The sequence below is a fragment of the Lepisma saccharinum genome, chromosome 7, assembly GCF_977018435.1.
Source record: "Lepisma saccharinum chromosome 7, izLepSacc3.1, whole genome shotgun sequence".
NCBI lineage: Eukaryota > Metazoa > Arthropoda > Insecta > Zygentoma > Lepismatidae > Lepisma > Lepisma saccharinum.
In genome coordinates, this window is record NC_139235.1 from 67653114 (window position 1) to 67675881 (window position 22768).

The following is a 22768-nucleotide window of genomic DNA, read 5'->3' on the forward strand; positions in this document are numbered from 1 at the left end:
AAATATACAAAACAGTAATTTTGCCTGTAATATTATATGGATGCGAAACTTGGTCCCTTACATTGAAAGAGGAACATAAATTGAGAGTATTTGAAAATATGATCTTTAGGAAAATATATGGGCCTAAAAGGGATGAGGAGACAGGTGAGTGGCGAAGGTTACATAATTTAGAAGTACATAATTTGTATTCGTGTCCAGATATTATTAGAATGATTAAATCAAGAAGTCTTAGGTGGCAGGCCATGTGGCACAAATGGGAGAGGAAAGAAGAGTTAACAGGATTCTTGTTGGGAAACCTGATGGTAAGAGACCTGTAGGAAGGCCAAGATGAAGATGGAAGGATAACGTTGAGATGGACCTAAAGGAAATTGGTAGGGATGGAAAAGAGTATATAGATCTTGCTCAGGGTAGGGACAGATGGAAGGCTCTTGTTGCTGCAGCCATGAACCTTCGGGTTCAAGAAGGCTAGAAAGTTAGTTAGTCTCACTGTCATATTCAGCTTCATCATTCTACATTGGCATATTCACCTTCATTAGCATCTCGCTGTACACTTTGCTCTGTAGCTGATTCACCTTCACTAATCTTACATTGACTATCAACACCACTGATATTATCAGCATCTGTTAGGGGATCATCCAAGGTTGCAAGGATGTCTTTGTTCACAATGCTCGACATAACTTGGTCATTGTAAAACATGCATTAACACAAAATGTAATGCTAGCGACACACCTGGGTCCCGCTTCTGACACCCTCGCAACCATAACCACTCCACTGGATCGACAAGAGCAAATGGCTATGAAACTACTGCACCAGCCATGTCTTTGCTGCCAACCATTTCTTAATGCAACGTAGGACAAATTTCCATTAGGTTCCCAGGACTCAGGTGTGTCGACTACAGGTTAACCATATTCCAGGTGTTGCCTGTTTCATCACAGTGTATGTAATTAATAAAAATAAGTACACACCGTATATTCTGTTTGCTTCCACAATAAATTGCCTTTAACCATTGCTCTATATGTTTTATAGTTTCTTGTCCCTCTCTGAAATCACTTGCAGTTGAGAATTTACTGTATGCTTGAAAATAGTTTTGGTAATTTGAAAGCATACGATGAGTTATGAATATTGTTTTACCACAAAAATACCAGTCTGTTACAAGTAGAAGACAAGTAGCTTGACACTTGTAGAATGATGGAAATAAATAACACCAGCCATAAATTACTTTCTAATTTATTATTATTATATTACCAGGTGATTCTTATAGAACCGGCCAGACAAAATGATCTGTAATATGAAATACCACACAGATGTATACATGACGTACCTTGGATAGTGTGCCATTGATTGTCATCAGAGCATGTGTTGAAAGTGTCCACCGTTTTCAAGAAGGCACAATTCAACCTGCATTTGCATATTTGCCATGACTCGCCACATTGTTTCTCTGGTGTAGTTCCTGATTTCAACTGAAATATTGTCCTTTAAAGCTTGTATCATATGTGGTTTGTTTGCATGCACTCTCTTCTGTAAACCCCACAAGAAAAAATCTGGGCTGGCAGGGTCTGATGCCGGGACACTGCAAACATATTCATACGTGCACCAATATGTGTCCTTTAATACTTACTTATAGTCATTAACCAAAAATGGCATAAGCGATTAGTTGAAATTGAAGAAGGGACATTCACAAACAACACTTGTAGCCAAGCGTAGGCTGAGTAGGCAAGATCGAAAGTTGACCGCTGAACATGCTCAGCCAGTGTTTCATCCTCAAATTTTCAAGTACTGCATTCACCAGTGATGTGTGTGATGGAATGGAAGGATAAGACTTCACTCAAAAATAGAGCAAAGTCCTGTTGATTTTACTAATATGGTATTGATAGCATATAGTAATGAAAACACCTTCAGTGAAGCAGGTTGTATATTCCTTTCTGCAAGGCATAATTTGGTAATAAAAAGAACGAAAGAAGTGAGTTGAACAAGTTGTATTATGAAAGTACATACCTACAAAGGCACCCATGGCATTGACACACTTATCATTCTGGGAGACAAGTTTTGTACATGATACACTTCTGGCACCTGTTCATTGGAAAAGGATGTACAGACGGCATCCAAGGTTGCCTGGTCGAATTTGTGCGTGAACTTTCATGCAAGTTGCATTGTGGTAGTGGTTGTACATGTTGACTGTCAAGATGAACCAGAAAATTGAGAATCCTGCCAAGTGTCAAGTGAGAGCTGTCTTTCAGTTTTTGCATGCTAGAAATACTCAACCTTCTGAAACTTGCTCCTTAAAAGGAATTCTTGATAACAACAGAGCTCCAGAAAATGGCAAACTCATTTCTCAATGAGCTGAAGTGTTTGAGATGGGTATACAAAAACGTATCTCCTGGTACAGGAAGTTACTCAATGCCACGAGTACCTTTGTTGAAAGACAGCTTTTTTGTTTGTTTGTTACCAAATGGGTACTACTTTCTGGATGTAGGGTGTTTCCTGTTTTAAAACTTACCATATTTCACTGCATAATCGTCGCACCCAGTTTTCTCAATCCAAAAATTGGTTTGCTAGAAGTTTGAAACGTTATGTTTAGTTTATGTTTTATAATAAAATAAATTTCTGGCTTGGTCAGCATATTGAGTTTTTCATATCATGGAAACAAGGCTTAATAGTGTTATGGTGTATATACTTCATCATGCAATTGTCGCATCGGCGTATCAGATAACTAAACCAATGGTAGTGGTGCAGAATTTTCGAACACAGATTATGTTTTGTATGTCTGTACTTCACAACACTGTGGTAAATTTTGTCAAATGTAATATTTCAATTTTAATGCACAAATCAATAACAACTAATGTGTGAACTTTTTTTTAAAAAAAAATGTTTGCTAAACTGTCACAAAGAAAGTAAGTGCGTCGAATTGGGACTATTCAATTTTGATGTATATTAAACAATATTCCATCTTGCACCAAAGACAGTTTATCTAGTAATAAACTATTGAAGTACTGGCAACATCGGTATAATTTTTTTTAAAAGGTTTCACATAATAATCTCACCCTACTATTTTGCAAATACATTTTGGCATAAAATCTGCAATGGTTATGAAGTGAAACACTGTATTTATAAAATGCCACATTCTTCCAATTTGAATAGTTTCTTTCATCTTCATTTTCCATTTCAATATGCAATGAAAGTTATCGTAACTTGCTGTTCCATACATGCTGTAATGATATAACAAAAACCTCTTGATATATATTTCCAGTTTTCTTTGGTTTATGATGACAATGGAGCACTGTTCATTTACGTATTGTCATTATTTGTATTTTTCCAAAACAATAAAAGCCTTCAGATTTACTCATTGTCCAAATAAGCATATAGTTTTTTGTCTGCTTCTTTAAAGGCCAGAGAAAATATGAAACAGTTGATTGAATCCCCAGCACCTCTTCCTGAATTAGAAGATCTGGTTGAAACAAAGGAAGAATATGAGCTGGACAATCATTATGTTACAGTGGTAGATTTCTCTCAAGTGGACTTGGCAGCAGAGAAGAACTTTCTAGGAACAAATAAGGTATGTAATATATTTCTATGCACATCATGTATTCTGTCTATCTCCATGGAACAGTTCCATTAATATATTATGTTCATGCCAAGCATTAAGCTGGAAATAGAAACTGATTATCCTGCGATATGACTAGACCTCGGATTTTAGGTTTTTAAACTATTTTTTCCTTTGCAGGTAAATAAGAAATAACAAGTTATATCAGAGTTTTATCAAAAAATGAAACAACTGACAAAGTTTTATAGAGCCTAAAATAACCTTTTTTTTTAGGTTTTACAGGATTTTTATATCTCTCGGAGGTATTTATTAGGTTTGGTGCCGAAATAATTCACTGACTTGCGTGTTTGAAACATGTTTTCTGTCGAATCCCTCCCTGCAAGTATAAACAAAACAAAAAAATGTCTGACGTTACTGTTACCTGCAGACAGTGTCAGCGAAGAGGGGGCAGTTCCCCCCTACTTTTTACCCCTGCACTATATAGACTCTTAATGCTAAGCCTTACCTACTAAGATAAAGTAAACTGCCCCTCCCCATTCTCAGCTTTGGCACCCAAACATCTCTACTGCCTGCACAGTCCCAAGTGCAAACTTCTGATCTGTGTGGCATTGCTCACTCTCGTGTCAGTTTGGTCCTTTTTGGCATTCACACCTTGCGAAGTAATGTTTTAGCATAACAAAAATTGCACTACTGACTATGTTTCTCTTGAAAGATAATTTTCAGCACATGAAATGATCCTCACAGACAAAAGGTGGAGTTTGAGTGTCACTAGGACCATGATAAAATTCAAGTATAATTCCTGGTTTTCAAGGTGAACTTTCCAAAAATTCAAGGATACAAGCGGATGTTTTCTTTATTCCAATGTTACATATTACCGACTCTCACCCTCCCTTTACACAAAAATATTAACAATATAAAGGGTTAGTATGATTCCAATGTACCAAAAAATTTACCTAATAACTTCAAGAGATATTATTTTGTAATAATCTTTTGTCTGTCAGATAGATTGTTCTGCAAAAGACACTAACAAAGTAAAGGAATTGAGAAAATTTTGTATTATTTTCCATGTAGCTTTCTTTTTATTCCTAAAGAAATAAAAGCTAAACTGAAAGAAACTTGCCTCAGCCCATTTATAAACATGTATAAATTTAATGAATTTTGGATTAATAAAAGTTGCAATTATTAATGTCTACGGAGAAAAAATTGGAATAGATAAAACATCCGCTTGTACCTTTTTATGTTTTGCCAAAATTCATGAATAATTTCCAGAGCCAATAATTCATTCATAATTCCCAGAATTCAAGGAATTCCAAGTGAGTAGCTACCCTGATATTGTGCAGCAAATTATACATACGTCATTCATTTTTCATATCAACAAGTAACTTTTTCTAACAGCACAAGTGCAGTATTATAATAATTTGTAGATAATTTTGAAAATGATATAAAGAAATGAAAATTTGTTTAGGAAATAATAATATTTGGTTATTATAGTTCTTGTGAAATTTTGTTTGTAACGATTGTATCTAATCAGTATTTTTCAGAAATTTTCTACAGTTCTGTTCACAAGATCTGGCACACACTGAGTTAGAGATCAGCTTCGTAGCCGATTGAGTGTGGCAGTACAGCCGAAATAAAGGTTCAGGAAAACAGCACTCTGCAGTGTTGCTTACCACGAAAGTTTTTCACCGGATTCAGGGAATTTTCTGACTTGCTGAGTGAAAAGAAACAGTTACAGGAAAGCTTTTCATTTTAATTATTACTGCAATGCAGTGTCCAATTTTAAAAGAGAATGGCAGGAAAATATGTTCCGAGAAATCAGTATCCCATAACTAATCCAAAAAAATAAAAATCTGCCTCAATCCCTTTGCTTGTGAAAAGCTGATGTTCATTTGAAAGTGGATGGTGGTTCCATGACCTCTTTCCCTAGATTAACGTAAACGTAACAGCAAAGTCGACGTTCACCAAGAGGACCCGGGTTCGAATTCCGAAATGAGCATGGGTGTTATTTGCGAGTGTCCCTTCATCAATTTTCCCATATCATCATTTATCTTCTTTGTCGCGATTAACTAAAAGTGGAAGAAAAGCGAAGCTAACAAAATATAAATCAAATTGCCATTCTAGATGCGGACGGGAGTAAATAAACAATCCAAGGCAATATGAATATCTACCACGGCCCGAATGACGTTATTTCAGGATCACTTTCGTTACTTTCTCTTACGTATGCAAACTGCTTTTGTAGCTTGTAATTTGAACACGAAAGTAGGATAAAAAAGCTCCCAAAATCAATATAGGCTGGATGAATGTCGTCATATTTTCCTGAAAAGTCACTCTTCTTCGTCAAATAGTTAGTTTAAAAATATAATTATGTATGTGCCATTGACTTATAAGATTCGTCGCCACATATCAGAATCTGCTATGTTAACACAAGCTGGAGCACTAAGATTATTAGGGGCTGGAAACACTAACCTTGAACAAAAGCACGTCTTCGATCATCTTCATTAATACACACACACACATTAACTTGTAGTCTGTGAGCATTGTGTGCACAGCTTAGACACACTATACCATGAAGCATATTGCTTTCAAATTAATGTAATTAGAGAGAAGGGACATTGAAAGTTTGGAGCCGGACAGGTAAAAGTGCAATCTTCAGGAGAAATCTCCCTAATAGCATGCTTTTTCAATGCCAGTTTCATAAGCTGAAATCCTAGGTTCGATTCCCCTTTTGTCAGTTTTTTTTTTCCTTTTTGTGCCAAACGGATGCCACGAAAAGTATTTCACAGAGTCACAGCTTTATACTTTGTTGTCATTGTTCGTGTGGCAAGGAGAAAATAATTATTGAAAGGACTATGCATGTGGCATAATTTTGATTTGGAACGTATTTTTTCTTTATTGTGTTGTTACTGAAACTCTGTGTATATAACAACCACTTCTGATGTTTTCTTCTGGTAACAAATCCCACCTTAAGATCAAATGTTTTTCTTCTGTGAAAGAAAAATCACGTAATTTAAGTTCGAAACATTTTTGTTACATCGATAAGTGAATATTAATGTTTTCAGTCATTCATTTTCCACCAGGGACCTGTAACGTAACGCAATTCATTGGTATTTGTCACCGTTCCGCGTTATTTCCATACCGGGTACCGCGTACCGGCCCAAGTGCTGTGGACCGTTCCAAGGAAAATACCAGAACCTCTTGGTAAGGCGAACAGTAACGCTTCTTCTATACCGTTCCGTTCGTACCCGAGAGTGCTTCGGGGACGACAGCTTTGGGTACACAGAGTGGAACGTTAAAATACCCGTACCAGAAAGCATGGAACTTGTTCCTTATCTGAATGCCGGTTCCGTTACGGTACGTACCTCTCCTTAGAATCATACCGGTACAAATTCATGATGGTTATATCTGAACTTTAGGATCGGGTACAATTGTAACAAAACCTATTTTCAGCAAATCAAATGGGTACTGAATGGATCAGAAAATATATGTCACGTAACTCTTCATTTTAAAACTTTCATTGTTGAATTCTTGAAAAATCGATAAGAACTAATATTAATTGAGGTTGTAGGCAATAAAATATAAATTGTATATACATAAATAAATATGGAATCGTGAGATTTGTTATTAATAATGTTACTTTTATATAACCAATACACGTAATATTGGGTGCAAGGTGAACATATTTAAAAAAAATGTTTTCAAGCAAGATATTGAAAGTTCGACATGATGATAGTTTATGTAATTAGTATATTACCAACTAATAATACATGTGGAAAAAAGGGAAAGTTAATGTACGCCATATTAAGAAATGTTACCATCTAAGTTACAGATCTGAAATTCGGGTTGACCTGGCATTGCCAATCAAAATTATTTTGCTAAAACTGGAAATTAGACGCCATATTGAAAAATGTCACTTCTTAAGATAGAGAAGTGAAATTCGGTTTGGTGGTAGATCTTGCTAATTAGTGCATGTTAAATCAACATGATTGTGGAAAACCGGAAGTTGATGGACACCATATTGAAAAATGTTACTTCTTAAGATATAGAAGTGAAAATCGGTTTGACGGTAGCTTATTTGAATTAGAGCATGGCAAATTGACATGATTGTGGAAATCCGGAAGTTGGTGGACGCCATATTGAAAAATGTTACTTCTTATGATAGAGAAGTGAAATTCGGTTTGGTGGTAGATCTTGCTAATTAGTGCATGTTAAATCAACATGATTGTGGAAAACCGGAAGTTGATGGACGCCATATTGAAAAATGTTACTTCTTATGATAGAGAAGTGAAATTCGGTTTGACGGAAGCTTATGTGAATTAGAGCTTGGCAAATTGACATGATTGTGGAAAACCGGAAGTTCATGGATGCCATATTGAAAAACGTTACTTCTTAAGATAGAGAAGTGAAATTCGATTTGGTGGTAGATCTTGCTAATTAGTGCATGTTAAATCAACATGATTGTGGAAAACCGGAAGTTCATGGACGCCATATTGAAATACGTTACTTCTTAAGAAAGAGACGTGAAATTTGGTTTGATGGTAGCATATGCTAATTCGTGTATGGCAAATCAACATGATTGTGGAAAACCGGAAGTTGGTGGACACCATATTGAAAAATGTTACTTCTTATGATAGAGAAGTGAAATTCGGTTTGGTGGTAGATCTTGCTAATTAGTGCATGTTAAATCAACATGATTGTGGAAAACCGGAAGTTGATGGACGCCATATTGAAAAATGTTACTTCTTATGATAGAGAAGTGAAATTCGGTTTGACGGAAGCTTATGTGAATTAGAGCATGGCAAATTGACATGATTGTGGAAAACCGGAAGTTCATGGACGCCATATTGAAAAACGTTACTTCTTAAGATAGAGAAGTGAAATTCGATTTAGTGGTAGATCTTGCTAATTAGTGCATGTTAAATCAACATGATTGTGGAAAACCGGAAGTTGGTGGACGCCATATTGAAAAATGTGAAATTTGGTTTGATGGTAGATTATGGAAATTACAGCATGGAAAATCAACATGATTGTGGAAAACCGGAATTTCGTGGACACCATATTGAAAAACGTTACTTCTTAAGACAGAGGAGTGAATTTTGGTTTGATGGTAGCTTATGGGAATTACATGACAAATGAACATGATTCTGGAAAACCTGAGTTTGATGGAAATCATATTTAATTTTTAATAAATAAAAACTAAATCGACACTCAAATGTATTTCTTTTTCAACATGGCGTCTATCAACTTCCAGTTTTACAGACAGCATATGCATTGTCCATGTTCGAATTAGTAAGCGCAATAATCTAACCGAATTTCACTTCTTCATCTTAATAAATTGCATTTTTAATTATGCCGTACATCGACTTTCGGTTTTATAATATCATATAAATTGACCATGTTCTAATTAACATAAGCAATCACCAAAGGAAAGAGGAATATTAAAGTAAATTTTTCCGTTAAAGTCCGGTTTTCCCTAATCATGTTGATTTCCAATGCAGTAATATCCATAATATCATAAAACCGAATTTCACTCCTCTATCTTAAGAATTAACGTATTTCAATATGGCGTCCATCAACTTCCGGTTTTCCACAATCATGTTGATTAGCCATGCTCTAATTCCCATAAGCTACCTTCAAGCCGAATTTCACTTCTCTATCTTAAGAAGTAACATTTTTCAATATGGCGTCGACCAACTTCCGGTTTTCCGGAATCACGTTGATTTGCCGTGCTCTAATTCCCATAAGCTACCTTCAAGCCGAATTTCACTTCTCTATCTTAATAAGTAACATTTTTCCATATGGCGTCCATCAACTTCCGGTTTTCCACAATCACGTTGATTTGCCATGCTCTAATTCCCATAAGCTACCTTCAAGCCGAATTTCACTTCTCTATATCTTAAGAAGTAACATTTTTCAATATGGCGTCCACCAACTTCCGGTTTTCCGGAATCACGTTGATTTGCCATGCTCTAATTCCCATAAGCTACCTTCAAGCCGAATTTCACTTCTCTATCTTAAGAAGTAACAGTTTTCAATATGGCGTCCACCAACTTCCGGTTTTCCGGAATCACGTTGATTTGCCATGCTCTAATTCCCATAAGCTACCTTCAAGCCGAATTTCACTTCTCTATCGTAAGAAGTAACATTTTTCAATATGGCGTCCATCAACTTCCGGTTTTCCACAATCATGTTTATTTGCCATGCTTTAATTAGTGTAAGCTATCGTTGAACCGAGTTTCACACCTCTCTCTTAAGAAGTAACATTTTTCAATTTGGCGTCCATCAACTTCCGGTTTTCCACAATCATGTTGATTTGCCATGCTCTAATTAGCATAATCTACCTTCAAACTCAATTTCACTTCTCTACCTATTTTAAAAGTAATGGGGCCTACTGCACATGCCTCCTAGTAACAGGTTGCCTGAATGACGAATATCGATCTTCTGCGCAGGTCGTTGTAATTAGTATAATATACATGAGCTTGTTGAAACTAATTGTTTCTATTGTTAATAGTTTGCCAGAGTGACGGTTTTCAAAATTTTTGCATAGCTGATACCATTATTAACAAATTAATGAAAGATAAACTAGATAGCTTTTATACATATTTTTCGCATAAATAAAATCCAGAAAGATCACGAATTACTTTTTTCTAAAGTTATTATAATTAGTTTTAAACAAAGAAGTGTATATTTATCGGTATTCCATTTGCTGCTGTGGAATGTTGATTGACAGTAAACTGTTATGATACGTACTGTAAGTTCCTGTTACAAATGTTACCCCGCTTCATCCATTTCTATCCATGTACCGGTATTTTAATAACAAGCGCTGGTCATTGTGCTTCAGTACCGGTTACCAACTTGTGGTTCCATTTCGTACCCGGTAGCCACCGTTCAGGTACAGTATGTACGGGTACGATCGTACCCGTTCCATCCGAGACCCGTTCCACTCAGTACCTGAAGCGAATGGGTCGTTGAGTAACGGTACGCCTAATTTACCCAGGTTGTAGGTAGGTCCAATCTGTCCGGTATTGTGTGGAACGCCAATGCCATTGTAACGCATATCGATAGTTCCGTTCGTAACTTGACAGCGTTACAAGTTGGGTTATGTTACAGGTCCCTGTTTTCCACTTCCGTCGTTTCACCCCCCTCCACACACACACACACAAACACTGACAGACTGGTTGCAGGATGGATTTTATATCAATAATTTCTGGATGGAAGGAGAGATATGTTGGTAAAAATTGTAAAAAAATACATTTTTTATATCTGGTTGTAGGTGTTATTACTATAAATATTCTAAATTTATTTTAAATCGATCAAAATGATAGTCATTTTGCATTTGCTTGAAGAACAGGTTAAAATGTCTTCTTGTTTGAGAAATGGATAATTAAATTTTAAAAATGATACAATTGTGAGTTTTACAGTGTTACTTGGTTTGTATTCTCTGATAAAATTTCATTTACTACTTTTTGTATTATGAGACAAGAAAGCAAGTTTTATTCATGAGATCTAGCAGAATTTACTACATATATAGTAGCTAAATGCTCACAATAGAAAATTTCATATGCATGCACAAAACTGTAATTGGAGGTTTCACCTCTATTGAGGGAATTACACCAAACTTTCCATGTTGAAAATTGTCACTGGTTCGATATGAGGTTGAGGCACATAGTGGTTCGAATTGCACTTGAAACTATAGGTCCAGTCCATATTAGCCTTACTGTGCACAAAGTGGACTTAAAACACCAACTGAAACCAAACCATGTTAAAAATTATGGATTTATTGCTACAAAGTTGGATTTCATCTCATATGTGTATACTTAAAAAAAAAACTGTTGTGTGTGCTGTTGTCTTGCACAAAGATTAGAATATTGGATAAACTTTATTCCTTAACTCCATTTTAAATAGTCTAAGGGAAATAAGACTTGGGAGAACCCAATCAGAAAACTAAAATATTTACACAATGATGGAAACACTTAAATAATATTTTTCGTCATGATGCAGTCGCAATTTAGCTGTCACTAATTTCAGAATGCGACTGACATTTTGGCGTAGTGCTATGCACAGGGGAGCACTTTACCTTTTTACCTATCTGAACTCATCAAGTTTGCAATATTTGGTGAGCATTTAATTCTGACCATTAAAACCATGATATAAATGTGCATACTTTCTTGCCTCCTTTCTATGCAGCAACATGAGCTATTTCACTTTTTCATTATTGAACTATGTTTTTATGTTTCATGAATTTATTTTGAGAACAATTTTATACATCCCTAGCTTAATCGTGCCTAAAAAACATTATAGAAGCAAAGGCCTCCCCGATGGCATAATGGTAAAGTCATCACCTTGCAAACGGTTGGTCCCGGTTCGATACCCAGTGGTTCAGATTCACCTCAAACTGTATGCCTAGCCCCGATTAGACTAGACTGTCTTTGCATGAGCAGGCTTTAATCAGAAGTCAAGCTCATGATGGAAGAACTATAAAAAATATGAGCCTAGATCTGTATTGAATATTGTAACTTTGTAACATCTAGTGCCTTAAAGCCTCCAACAGTGAAGTGTGACATGCCGACAGATTTGAGACACATTATGCAGGCAACAAAAAATGTTTGCCAGATGGATGTCACTTTGAAAATTAAATATTTTTTTAAAAAATAAAGTCATTATTTTGTTCTTTTTTGTGCATTTTCCCCATAAAATGAAAAATATAGTTTTCTCTTTGGCACTACTTTTGACATCTCTATGTTTGCTATTGAATTGAAAGTTGGTGGCTCTCGCAATTATGTTATGCATTAATCATATTTGTAAATGCCAAATTGAGCCAAAATAATTTAGTCTAATTTCTAAACATGTCACATGTAACTTTTGACCTTGAAAATAAATAAAAATATTGGTCTCACCAGGGTTCGAACTCAGGTCACGAGGTTTCACACTTCTAATTTAAAGAGTAAAACGAGACATGTCAGCCCAACGACACATGTGCTCTATGCACTCATTGTGTGCGGTTTCTGCATGAAACCTCACTCTTGCTTCCTGGTGAGGAGCCAGGTGGGAGGGAAACATGTGATTCCTTATCTTTGTCGTGTGACTCGGTGAAATACTTTTCGTGACACCCGTTTGGCACAAAAGGAAAAAAAAAAACAACTTTGACCACACGGGGAATCGAACCTAGGATTTCAGCTTACATAACTGGCATTTTACTGACATGGACACAAGCCGCTGTGCGAAAAAGCATGCTATTAGGGAGATTTCTCCTGAAGATTGCACTTTTACCTGTCCGGCTCCAAACTTTCAATGTCCCTTCTCTCTAATTACATTCATCTGAAAGCAATACGCTTCATGGTATAGTGTCTCTAAGCTGTGCACACATTGCTCACAGACTATAAGTTAATGTTGTGTGTGTATATTAATGAAGACAATCAAAGACGTATTTTTGTTCAAGGTTAGTGCTTCCAACTCCTAATAATCTTAGTGCTCCAGCTTGTGTTAACATAGCAGATTCTGATATGTGGCGACGAATCTTATAAGTCAATGGCACATACATAATTATATTTTTAAACTAACTATTTGACGAAGAAGAGTGACTTTTCAGGAAAATATGATGACATTCATCCAGCCTGTATTGATTTTGGGAGCTTTTTTATCCTACTTTCGTGTTCAAATTACAAGCTACAAAAGCAGTTTGCATACGTAAGAGAAAGTAACGAAAGTGATCCTGAAATAACGTCATTCGGGCCGTGGTAGATATTCATATTGCCTTGGATTGTTTATTAACTCCCGTCCGCATCTAGAATGGCAATTTGATTTATATTTTGTTAGCTTCGCTTTTCTTCCACTTTTAGTTAATCGCGACAAAGAAGATAAATGATGATATGGGAAAATTGATGAAGGGACACTCGCAAATAACACCCATGCTCATTTCGGAATTCGAACCCGGGTCCTCTTGGTGAACATCGACTTTGCTGTTACGTTTACGTTAATCTAGGGAAAGAGGTCATGGAACCACCATCCACTTTCAAATGAACATCAGCTTTTCACAAGCAAAGGGATTGAGGCAGATTTTTATTTTTTTGGATTAGTTATGGGATACTGATTATCTCGGAACATATTTTCCTGCCATTCTCTTTTAAAATTGGACACTGCATTGCAGTAATAATTAAAATGAAAAGCTTTCCTGTAACTGTTTCTTTTCACTCAGCAAGTCAGAAAATTCCCTGAATCCGGTGAAGAAATTTCATGGTAAGCAACACTGCAGAGTGTTGTTGTCCCGAACCTTTACTTCGGCTGTACTGCCACAGTCAATCAGATCCGAAGCTGATCTTTAGCTCAAACAAGTGTGCCAGAACTTGTGAACAGAACTGTACCAAATGAAGTCTTTTTGCAACGTATTTCAGAATTGTTTGAGCCTAATTTAAGGTTTTTAGAACCTAAAAATCCGAGGTCTAGATATGACACATGCAGGGAATGAAGTATGTAGAAGTTTTAGCAAAAAATGCAGGTTCCACCAGGATTCAAACCCAAAAACTGGAGGTCTGGCCATTTCTCCTACCAACTGGGATACCAGGCCAGCCCTGGTTTTGCCTCATTTTTTGCTGTCACTGTTTTGCTTGTGCGGAAATGTGTGTCAGTGCTACCCATTGAATTGGAAGGACGGCTTTTTCAAAAGTGAAGCCATTGTTTCACTTAGTTATGCCAGGTAAGCAGGGAAGGAAAGCTGACTGACAATTTTTTCCATGTTGGCAAATTGAATTTTACGACTGATTAATTATGAAATAAAAGCCTATTTATGAGAAAACATTAGAATGAGGTCACCTACATTCAAACACCACAGAATTTAGGATTAAAATAATGATATCAATGTATTTTTAAGAACTTCTTGGTAAAAGTTGATTAATATTGAGAATTCCGCAGCTGCTGTCCGGATGGTGTTATAACTTGCCACAATATTATTGTTGATATCAGAGCGACACACTGAGTACAATTGGGTTCAAACCATCCATGAAATATTGGGATGAAAATAAATTACAGTTTTAATGCACGGATCCATATTTATATATAAATGCGACTCTACATTCAAATGTCTGCTCATCTTGTCTTTCAGCTGACAGCATCAACGTATCGTACCTTCAGTTACCTGAAGCCTGTAAAAATCGGCTCATCTCTTTGAGTAACATACTCTCGGTACTGGGATCGATTTCCTGGGGTGTGAAGCTCAAACCTATTGACACTCTAATTATAAATAATGGTAAGCCTCCATGACCTCAGCTGCGAGAGGTGAAAACACAACTTTAAAGGATTCTCTCACTCAAATGCATTTTACATCGTCAAGGTTAGACCCGGCACATATTTGGATACAAAATTAAGGATTCTTACCAGTCTCAGTGATAGACCTGAAGCTCCTTGGAACTCCAGAGATTGTCACCCATTCCTGCTTCACCAAGGAGTCTCAATTCCCCTCTTCACTCTTTTCCCCCAGCTATTTTTTCTCCTCTTTTTACATAACAATCCTCAGTTATTCAGGTCATCCTTCCTACTCGCACACTTCCTGCTTATCCTCTTCAGTAAATCCAACTCAACAATAAATGACATAAGCATTCCATTAATATTTCCTGGCTGGGCTGATTACTAGCTGTCTGGGAATAATGACATCTTTTATATTACTTAATTTCCTCTTCCTGATTTTCAATGATTATACTTAATTATCATCTCTTTACTCTAACGAGAACTGTGCAAATGCATGGAAATAAAATAATAATTAAAAAGTACGGAATAAATTGAAAAGGACATATATATGCACAGAAACTTCAATTTTACTCTGTATTAAGCGAGACTAAATTTTGGTTTTGTTATAAGTGCATATATTTTGGACACATTAATTCTTCATTTTACTGTGCATCCACGATAGACAATTATATAAATTTAACACAATATCCTGATTAAATTTCATAAAATGAGAAAAGGTGAAGGATACAGCAAGTGCATGCAAGGAAGCTACATCTAACAAAATGCCAAATGAAATCTAGACAGTAACCCAACAGGATACAAGTTTCAGTTAGGAGGTAAGGAAGCAGACTGGATAAATCTTACCCACAAGTAAAATTGCTTCATAAATCCAAATTATATTTTTTTTATAGCTTGCATCATTTATTAAAGTAATGTTATTAAATTAATGCACAATTAACACTTTCAGTAAAAAAAACAACTGAATCATGGTCAACAAATCTCAAACAATATTTAACATTCATTTCGAAGCTTCCACACAATTTTTTTTTCTTCCTGTGCATTGGGCTTTTTTTGTGCACTATTAAAATTTAGGAACTACTGCCAACAATTCCCAAATTGCTCGTAAGCATGGCATGTAGATAAAACTAAAATTTTATGACCATCTATCCAGAAATGAATTATGTTAATCTGCTTTGTTACTTCTGGTTAGTTTCTCTCCATGACTCAAGTAATTTTATATGTTTATAAGTTATGGAAAATTTCAATTTGCTATTACAAAGTTTAATAACTTGGGGACAGTGTATGAAACACGTGGGTGTAAACACATTCGAAATTTTTCGGTACATTTAATGACAGTAATCAAGTTTTAATAAATAGACATAGTATACACACATTTTAAGAATGGTAGTTACTGAAAAAAGTGGACACCTGGGCAATTATCTACACAACTTGTACATCAAAACTCCGAACACAACCGTACCATGTTCAACCCACTTAAGACTGGATAAATTGTTCGAAACAACACATGCCAACTATTGATGTAGCGAAGAAACACGTTCATTTATATCACTGAATGCATAAATATGGTTAAATTATGTTTCTTTTTGTCCTATACGAAAGGAAATAGGCAAGTAAATACATGTTATAAACACTTCTCTGCCAAGTTTTCTTCCCTTGAGAAACTAATTGCAAAAGTGGCTTCACTTTTCGTTGCTGCGAGTCACGAACGCGTTGCAGCAAGAGTTCCAGTTTTATAGTTCAATGGTCCTACCACAACAGGATCTGTTGTCTTTGAAACACTGTTGATGTTGCCTGTTTTTTCCCAGCATATAGATGTATATTAGCTTACATCTCTATGCTTGATAGCATGAACCTTGTTGCCCTTCACCTCATCCCACTCTTCCTACCACGTGTCAAGAAGGGTGCAACAAAATGCATTTTTATACTTCTGAGAAATTGATAGCTTCAAGCGGTGTCGTCCACAGAGTCCGGGACATTGAACCATGCAAACTGGTGAATGTGTTGCATGCATATCAAAATTTAATTTTAGTTGTCAATCATGGTGACAACGTTACCACTGTGCCTGTGAAGCTTTCCAATAATGTTCTTTTTAATAATGCAAGGTGCTAATAACAACAAGAAACAGAGCCAGAAATGAACCAAGAATAAAGATGGACACGGAAGAGTTGAGGGTAGTGGAGAGCTTCAAATATCTAGGAAGCATAATTGAGAGAAGTGGAAGAATAGATGAGGAGGTAAACAGAAGAGAACAAGTGGGTGGTGGACTATTATCAAAGCATTCGAAGATCAATACGGAACAGGGAAGTACCTATGAAATGCAAGACGGTAATATGTAACACATACTGTGGGCCAGTAATTACGTATGGGGACTTGGACAATGACAGAGAGAGAGAGACAAAAGAAAGATGCAGGCAGTGGAGATTATTATTTTTAAAGACTAAGGAATGAGGAGGTCCAACAGACAGGAGGGGGTGGTGAAGCTTCAGGATAGGATAGATTCGGCACAGATGAGATGGTTCAGACACATGAAGAGGATGGATGCAGAGAGACTGCCAAGGAGTGTGAATAAGGCCAAGGGGGAGACCAAGATGTCAGTGGAAAGAGCAGATAGCGGAGAGGGTTAGGAGAAGAGGACAAGATTAGAATACCATGAAAAGAGAGGAGTGGTGGAAAACCAGAAAAAAATGGAGAGGCTTGACTTCTATGCCAACCCAGCCAGAGACAGGAAACGGCAAAGGATGAATATGATTAATACCTGCATACACTTTACTTCTTCAGGCACACGACTGTCTGCATGAACATGCTGAACTGCTTAGCAATTTGAGCACGAGTTCTTGCTTGGTGACGTTTTGCTGCCCTGTGTTCTGATATTTTCATGCAAGGCTTACAACCTTTCTCCCAAATGTAAATTTTACAAAAAAGTGTGGAAGAAAACCTCAAAAATAGAGATAAACAGCAAAAACAAAAATTTTCGCAATGAAAAGGCTACAATGGAAAGCATGGTGTACAGAAAACAAATCATGCTCAAGTTCGCCACCAGTTAAAAAACAAACTACTTACAATGTGTGGGTTCAATCACTAAAAAAAAAGTTATTGCTGAAATCCAAGCAATATGTAGATAGAACAAGTGAGCACAAACATGGGGGGTCTCCTTATAACTTCTTCATAATCAGAGGTACCTGGATTTATTATTTGTAAAGGTTAGAATCAGGTTCTACTTAAAACTATGTTCTTTCGTGGAGAATTTTAAAATAACCTTCATGTAATCCTGGGTTCATGTTTATGAATTTTACATTTTCTCATACTTTAAGTTTTTCAGTCCCTGAAGATGGTTTAATTGAACTTCTACTTTTGTTAATTATAGTATCAATTTCGCGTTATTGAAGTTTCTACTATCTACTCAGAGCTATCTGGACCCCATTTGAAACATCGGATTTTGGTGAAAGTTTGTGTAGATGCTATGGAGACCATGGAGCAGCAAATGCTGACAAGAAAAAAAAAATAATTCAAATTTTCACCATGCTGGGCATGGGTAGTCTTTGCGAGTCCACCATATTAATTGTTTTGACTGATCTTTTCCAAATGTAATACTGTACCAGACCTGGTCTCCAAAATATCAATCTGCCATGAAAATTTGTGTTGTCTTGATTTGACTGCAGTTTTCATAGTCAAAACATTGATCACTCCCTAACTATGCACTATATTTCGATGATTTTTTGTTGCCAAACTATAGTTTGAGATGTCCTCAAATTGCTAAGTGTTTTTTTATTTACAAAAATGTAGTTTGGACATAGATTTGAAAGTATCATCAGAATTTGGAACTGCCTCAACATATGAAAAATTGATTTTTCATGTGCTATATTGAAATGCTTTGAGCAATTTCACTCAAATGCAGTCAAAGTTCATTATTTGTAAATAAACATTATGCCAGCAGACTGCACCATACTAGATAAAGGTACACAGTGATAACACAAATTGTAATAGCCCATGGTGATGCCATTCTTGTTTTGTGAAGTAAATTATGTTAAATTCCCCACTTCAGTTGGTTAGTGATTACACTGTTCTACACACACATTTTGTTACAGAAATGAAAGTACCCATTCTTTACTAATCTGAGGATGCAGAACACTGAAATGACATTAAAAGAGTTTGATTGGGTCTTGTTCTGGTGTAACAGAAGGGGGGTGGGGGACATGGGACTCAGTTTTGCATGTCCAACTTCTGGTTATGTCAGTGCCACATTTCCACCTGGTGGTGGAATTTTGAAGATTTTTTTTTCATCTGCTTTTGGTTCCCCAAAGTGTGCTCTGCAAAACATCTTCTAGTGCTCCTTGAAATTGGGAGAATAAAGAAATAACCAGGTCTTAAAATTTTGAATTTTGTGCAGCCACGAGTCATGCATTTGTAAAAATTGAGTAGAAATAATTGAGGTGCATACTTGACCTTCCACAGATAACAATGGAAATCGGACGTAGCGGCAAGGCAAAGCCATTCAGCGTTATGGATGGAAAAGCCACAAAATTAACACACACAATTCCTTTGTCAAATAACACTATTTCATGATGCATGAGGGACTTAGCAGATGACGTGAAAGCTACGTTACTTTCATGAATAAAATTCACTAAATTTTAGCTTCAAATGGATGAATCAACAGATATAGCTGGGTTGGCAATTTTAATAGTTTTTGTGCGCTACCAGTACTTGGAGTCTTTTCAAGAGAATCTGCTTCTCTGCAAGTCATTACTGACTACCATAACTAGCGCTGAAATTTTTAAATTAATAGATGAATTTTTCATAGTGAATGGCATCCCATGGGATAATTGTGTTGATGTGTGCCCAGACTGCGTGAAGGCCATGACTGGAACGACGTCTGGTGTTCTCAAAATTTAAACAAAAAGCGAAGGAGTGCAGCAGTAGCCTCTGTATCCTCCACCGCCAAGCCCTTGCTGTGAAGAAGATGCCACCTTCCCTAAAAGTAATCCTGGATGAAAGCGTGAAATTAATTAATTTTATTAAATCAAGTCCTAAGAATACCAGGCTATTCAAAGTGTTGTGTGATGACATGGGGAGTTTACATACATCTTTACTTTTTCACACAGAAATTAGGTGGCTCTCTCGAGGCAAAAGTTTTATTCGGCTCTTTGAAATGAGACCTGAAATCAGTACCTTCTTGACTGACAATGACTTCGCTTTGGGAGACAGGTTATGTGACAAACGCTGGCTAATAAAATTGACATATTTAGGTGATATTTTTCAGAAAGTTAATAATTTAAGCATCTCACTTCAAGGAAAAGCAACACCAGCAATAAAGTGCAAGGGTTCAAAAAGAAAATCAAGTTTTGGGCAGAATCAGTGTACAATGGCAATCTTTAAGCTTGCCAATGGTAAAAGAATTTATAGAAGAACTAGATTCAGACATACATGGGGATATCTTGAGTTTCAAGTTCACGTATTAAATTTGCTTCATAGTTTCAGCAGTTATTTTCGAGAAGAACTCCATGAAAAAATGAAAGAAAACTTTTGGGTTGTAAACCCATTCTCTGCTGTGTGTCAGAAAAACCAGCCCCTCTGACAATGCAGCAATTTGAATGCTTGATTTATTTAACATCAGATTCTATAAAAGATAATTTTTCAAATAAGAAGTCGCTATCTGAATTCTGGTGTCCGTTAATATACTAATTAAAAGTTTTGTCTGATAAAGCCATTCTTTTGCCCTTTGCAACCCCTTATTTACGTGAATCAAGATTCTCTGCTTATGCAGGTACTAAAACAAAAGACAGATCTAGTCTCGATGCGGAGCCAAATATTCGGCTCCAGCAGTCTCAAATTCAACCAGATATAGCTAAGTTATGTAAATCAATTCAGTCTCATCCCTCTCATTAGAATGGTCCCAAGTAGCATTTTTGTTTTGCAACATTAAAAATTGTTTTATGTACCAGATCTATGAAGATATAATTTACAATACTTGCTTTTAGTTAGTTTTAAAATGTGTTGCCTTAATATTTTTTTTTTGTTTGTTTTGTAATGTATGTAGTGAAATTAGTTGAAAATATTTTTTTTGTAATGAAATAAAAATGTTTCACATGTCTAAAGTTCCAAATTCTGAATGTTTACCTTCCATCCTCAAATAGTATGGTCAAACAAGTGCTGCGTGAAAATTAGTGCTCCGTGATGAACTTTTCTACTGAAAAGTGCTACATGACCTAAAAAGTTTTGGGGACTACTACTCTATACCAAATTTCATCACAATCGGATGCTTCAAACGAGCTCTGAGTAGCCAATTTTATTTACGACCACCTGGTACATGTATGTGAATAAGCAGTGTTAATCATCATTCCCGATGTGTTAGTTATAGATTTTTCAACAATCTGTTTTAATTTTTACAGGTAGAAGAGGTGGGACCCAAAAATAAAGAAGAGAAAAAAGAACCTCGGAAAGACAAGCTAGCAATGGAACTGAAAACAGCCCAAGATGTAAAGAAGGCTGTAAAGAAGAATTCAGAAAAGTTTGTCAACAGCAATAAAATTCTCCAGATGAAGAAAAAGCTGGACGAGATAAAAATGAAGAAGAAAGGACGGAGGTTAGCGATGCAGAGAAAGAAAAACCAAAAGAAATCCCAGAGGAGAAAGAAAAATAAAAATCATTAAGGAAATAATATCGATATTTTCATTCAGCCTTATTTATAGAATTACAGTAAAACCTCGCTAATCCAGAATAATGGAGGGGGGGGGGGGACAAATTGAGTGGTTTAATGAAAGTCCGGATTAACTGAAATAACCTAAAAGAACAGTAGAAAGTGCATTAAAAGTCAGTTTATAGCAACAAAACAATTTATTATGGTGTATTTAAAGGGCATAGGCCTAAATACACTATATAATACAAAGTCTGCGGAAAACAGAATTTCATCAGTGGTTGACTGCCTTTTCTTTGGGAAGTTCTCAGTTCTCTTGTTGACTTCTAGTCACATTTAAAACCTTGCATTCTGCTGCTTTTTTTTTTTGGCCTGTCTGGATTATCGAGGTTTTACTGTACTCGAATGGCTGATAGTCCACTAAAGTTACACCAATATAATACTAACTGTTTTTCTTGTATGTACGTATTTCTTGCATTGTACAGGGTGTCCCACTCATAAGGACCCCCGGAAAAAGTGTTATAAAAATCTTAATAAAAGAGGATATGAAACCAAATTTGTACATGACATACCTTTATGGTTGAGAAATGAAGGTTCATTACAAGAAGTGATGGAAGTGACCTCCCTCCACCTGTATACACAGTTCAACACGGAGCTGCATGTTCGTGAATGTTGCTGCCAGAGTATTCGGTGCGACTGCCTGGATTTCACGGCGGATGTTCTCACGTAACTCTTGTACACACACCTTAAAGGTAGTGTGTACAAGAACAAACCACGCACCATCGACAAGTTACGTGAGAACATCCACCGTGAAATCCAGGCAGTCACACAGAATACTCTGGCAGCAACATTCACGAACATGCAGCGCCGTGTTGAACTGTGTATACAGGTGGGGGGAGGTCACTTCCAGCACTTCTTGTAATGTACCTTCATTTCTCAACCATAAAGGTATGTCATGTACAAATTTGGTTTCATATCCTCTTTTATTAAGATTTTTATAACACTTTTTCCGGGACCCCTTACGAGTGGGACACTCTGTAGAATTATTTATCTTGTAGTTTATGGTTATTGCAAGCATAAGAACACAGTTTTCCATTGTGACATTTCAGGAGAACACACGCTTCCTCAATCAGACATTTATTTTTGATGGGAGTGTGTGTTCTCCTGAAACGTCACAATGAAAAATTGTGTTCTTGTGCTTTTAATAATCGTAAACTACAAGAGAAATAATACTAACTGGTCTCGTCCGCACAAAATAGTGCTGCCGTGGTGGTCACTAACACTCGCCACCAAAGGTTCTGGACACAAATCACAACCCGGCCTCCTCAATGGTGTAGTTGTAATGTCGTGACCTTTTA

The 22768-nt window shown here is 36.3% G+C and overlaps 2 protein-coding genes across 4 annotated transcripts in view; one reads left to right on the forward strand and one right to left on the reverse strand.

The window, feature by feature from the left end:
* Positions 1 to 14990, reverse strand: part of Hel89B (histone acetyltransferase 1) — a 156982-nt gene extending 141992 nt beyond the window's left edge. The window contains exon 1 of one of the 3 annotated variants that reach the window (XM_083125375.1): positions 14909 to 14990. The gene's annotated coding sequence lies outside the window, so the exon portion shown is untranslated. Of the gene's footprint in view, positions 1 to 1321; positions 1392 to 14908 lie in introns of those variants that run through there. The other 2 variants (XM_083125377.1, XM_083125376.1) reach the window with 2 other exon arrangements.
* Positions 1 to 21434, forward strand: part of vito (nucleolar protein viriato) — a 34302-nt gene extending 12868 nt beyond the window's left edge. Inside the window, exons 3-4 of the mRNA XM_083125379.1 lie at positions 3386 to 3553; positions 21166 to 21434. Coding sequence (XP_082981505.1) covers positions 3386 to 3553; positions 21166 to 21426 — 429 coding nt within the window. The 3' untranslated portion in view covers positions 21427 to 21434. The remainder of the gene's footprint in view (positions 1 to 3385; positions 3554 to 21165) is intronic.
* Positions 21435 to 22768: the final 1334 nt, after the last annotated feature.